We start from the raw sequence: 2,790 nt of genomic DNA, 5'->3' as shown, positions 1-2,790 counted from the left end.
AGGTTATTAGAAAACTCATAGTTTGGACAATATGAGCTTATGTCTCTCTGGAGTCCTAATTTGAAGTGTTGATATATCATCATTTTACTTAAGAAATAACTTCCTCCCCTTACCCCTCGAGAAGGGGAAAGGGACAAGATCTCCTGAGCAAATTGGGAGCATGTGTGGGGGATAGAAAGTTAGGAGAAAGAGAAGGGGAGAAAAAGAGGGAGGAGGAGGATATGAGGGAGCAGGAAAGAATAGAGGAGAGCAAGAAAAGAGATAAAGAGATATTTTATAGAGAGAGACATTACAGGGTTAAAGAGAAATCTGGCACTAGGTACATGTCCAGAGATCTACAAGGATGATCCCAACAAAAATCTAAGCAGTAATAGAGAGTATACCTTAAATACCCTTCCCCTATAATGAGATTGATGACTACCATAAATGCCATCCTACAGCCTTCATCCAGTAGCTGATGGAAGCAAAAGCACAGATCTACAGCTCAGCAATGAGTCAGACTCCTGGAATTCAGTTGCAGAAGGGAGAAGTGATGAACAGAGAGCTTAATATCAGGCTGAGGAAACCCACAGAAATGCCTGACCTGAACAAAGGGGAGCTCATGGACCCCAGACTGACAGCTAGAAAACCAACATAAGACAATGCAGGTGTCATTTAGGAGACTTGGGCAATCTATGGGGATTCTGATAGTGGATCAGTATTCATCCCTAGTGTATGATTGGACTTTGGGAGCCCATTCCCCATAAAGGGATACTCTCTCAGCCTAGACACATGGGGAAGAGCCTAGGCCCTGTCCCAAATGATGTGATGGACTTGTTAATGCCCCATGGAAGGGCTCACCCCCCTGTGGAGCAGAATGGGGAAGGGATGGAGGATCTGTAGGGCCACAGGAAGATGGGAGGGAGAGGGAACTTGGATTGATATTTAAAATAAGATTGTTTCTAATTTTAATTAAAAAAACTGATACTTTTTCCTCTTCCATAACATAGTTTTTTGAATGGTCCTTTCTCAGAACTTGTCTAAAAATAAAAGGCAAATTCATGTAGATGATGCAAATAAATGTATGTGAATTTTCATGTTAGCATATGAAACTGTATCATGTCCTTTATCATCAGTTAAATAGATGCTGGGATGCTATTGGAACAACGCATCTGGATGGAACTCCACCTGACTTAGAAAATGCAATGCTTTCATGAAGTTATCTCAACATATTTGTTTGTTTGTTTATTATTGCATATGAAATCTAAAATGAGAGAATATGTTGTGTATTTTTAAAAATTGTAGAGACCCAGCATTTAAAATTATATGATTGCATTACCACTTCTTCAGTGACTTTAGGAACCAGAACATTCTCTTAAAGACAATGAGTGATGCTGTGCAAGTGATATCTGCAATAATATTCAATGTGGAGTTCATAACTGGGAGTTTTGGGAATGGATTCATAGCACTGAGGAACATCATGGATTGGATCAAGAGACGAAAGATTTCTACAGTGGATCTTCTCCTTACTGCTCTAGCCATCTCCAGGATCACTGTGTTGTGGTCACTGTACATAATGTTATCAATATTTGTAGTGTACCCAGACTTAAAATTGGCTCCACAAACAGTAAGACTGACAAATCTTATCTGGGTAATTTCTAACCATTTTAGTATCTGGCTGGCCACTATCCTCAGCATCCTTTATTTCCTCAAGATAGCCAATTTTTCTAACTCTATTTTCCTCTACCTAAGGTGGAGATTTAAAAAGGTGGTTTCAGTGGCATTGCTGCTGTCTCTGTTCCTCTTGTTTTTAAATATTTTAGTGACAAACATAAGGGTAGATATGTGTATGAATGAGTTCAAAGCAAACATATCTTACAGTTATAAATTAAAGAATGCTACATACTGTTTCAGGCTTCTTGAATTAACAAATAGTATGTTCACATTAATACCTTTCACTGTTTCCATGACAACGTTTTTTCTGCTCATCTTCTCCCTATGGAAACATCTGAAGAAGATAAAGCACATTTCCAAAAGCTCCAGAGACACCAGCACCATAGTTCACATCAAAGCCTTGAAAACTGTGGTTGCTTTCATTCTGCTGTATGTAATTTTTACTTTATCTACTTTTGTACAGCTTTTGAGCTATGAATTTGAAGAAAAGAATTTTTTAAACTATTTTTTCTTTGTTGGTATAATTGCTTTTCCATCAATCCATTCATGGGTACTGATTATGGGAAACAGTAAGCTGAGGCAGCCCTCTCTTTCGGTGCTGTCACTGCTAAGGAGCAATATCCAAGGATGTGGATGGACCCTTGGGTCCCTGGCACACTGAGAATATGATTTTACATAATTTCAGTGAGGATTACTTCCTAAGAAATTATTCTTCATTTCAATGAATATGTTGCTAATATACTTGCAATCTATAAGAAATAAGTGCTATACAAACAAAAAATAACTTTGAGATGAATGGGAGTATGAAACATCTAAATGTAAGAATATTTTAAGTAAAAATTTCAATTGCAGTAAATTATTTGAGATTTCAAAGTCATTAATTTTTATTTTGAAAATACAACTATTGTTTAGGGAAATAGGCCAGTATGTTTTTTTAACTATTTATGCATAAAGACCTGCAGATAGCTCCCTAGTAACCAAAGTTAGGCACAGTACTGCACTTAAGGATGAAACAAAGGAATATTATGAGCATTACTATTTAGATGAAACATCAAACTCCAGGTTTTAGTGAGAGATCTTATATCAAGATTATAAGGTTTAATTCATAGAAGAAGACATCCAGTGTACACCTTTAAA

The 2,790-nt window shown here is 37.0% G+C and overlaps 1 protein-coding gene across 1 annotated transcript; it reads left to right on the top strand.

Annotated features, from left to right (window-relative positions):
• The first annotated feature begins 1,363 nt into the window (after window positions 1-1,363).
• On the top strand, window positions 1,364-2,314 carry LOC101823814 (taste receptor type 2 member 125-like). Its single transcript, XM_005072966.1, has one exon. The coding sequence runs from the start codon at window positions 1,364-1,366 to the stop codon at window positions 2,312-2,314; it is 951 nt and encodes a 316-aa protein (XP_005073023.1).
• Window positions 2,315-2,790: the final 476 nt, after the last annotated feature.

This window comes from Mesocricetus auratus, unplaced genomic scaffold, assembly GCF_017639785.1.
Source record: "Mesocricetus auratus isolate SY011 unplaced genomic scaffold, BCM_Maur_2.0 Super-Scaffold_100001, whole genome shotgun sequence".
NCBI classification, from domain to species: domain Eukaryota; kingdom Metazoa; phylum Chordata; class Mammalia; order Rodentia; family Cricetidae; genus Mesocricetus; species Mesocricetus auratus.
Note: the sequence above shows the minus strand (reverse complement) of the source record. Positions and strands in the feature narration are given on the sequence as shown.

What these genes read in the sequence shown, in the direction of transcription:
- LOC101823814 (XM_005072966.1), top strand. Translation starts at nt 1,364, where the DNA reads ATGAGTGATGCTGTGCAAGTGATATCTGCAATAATATTCAATGTGGAG.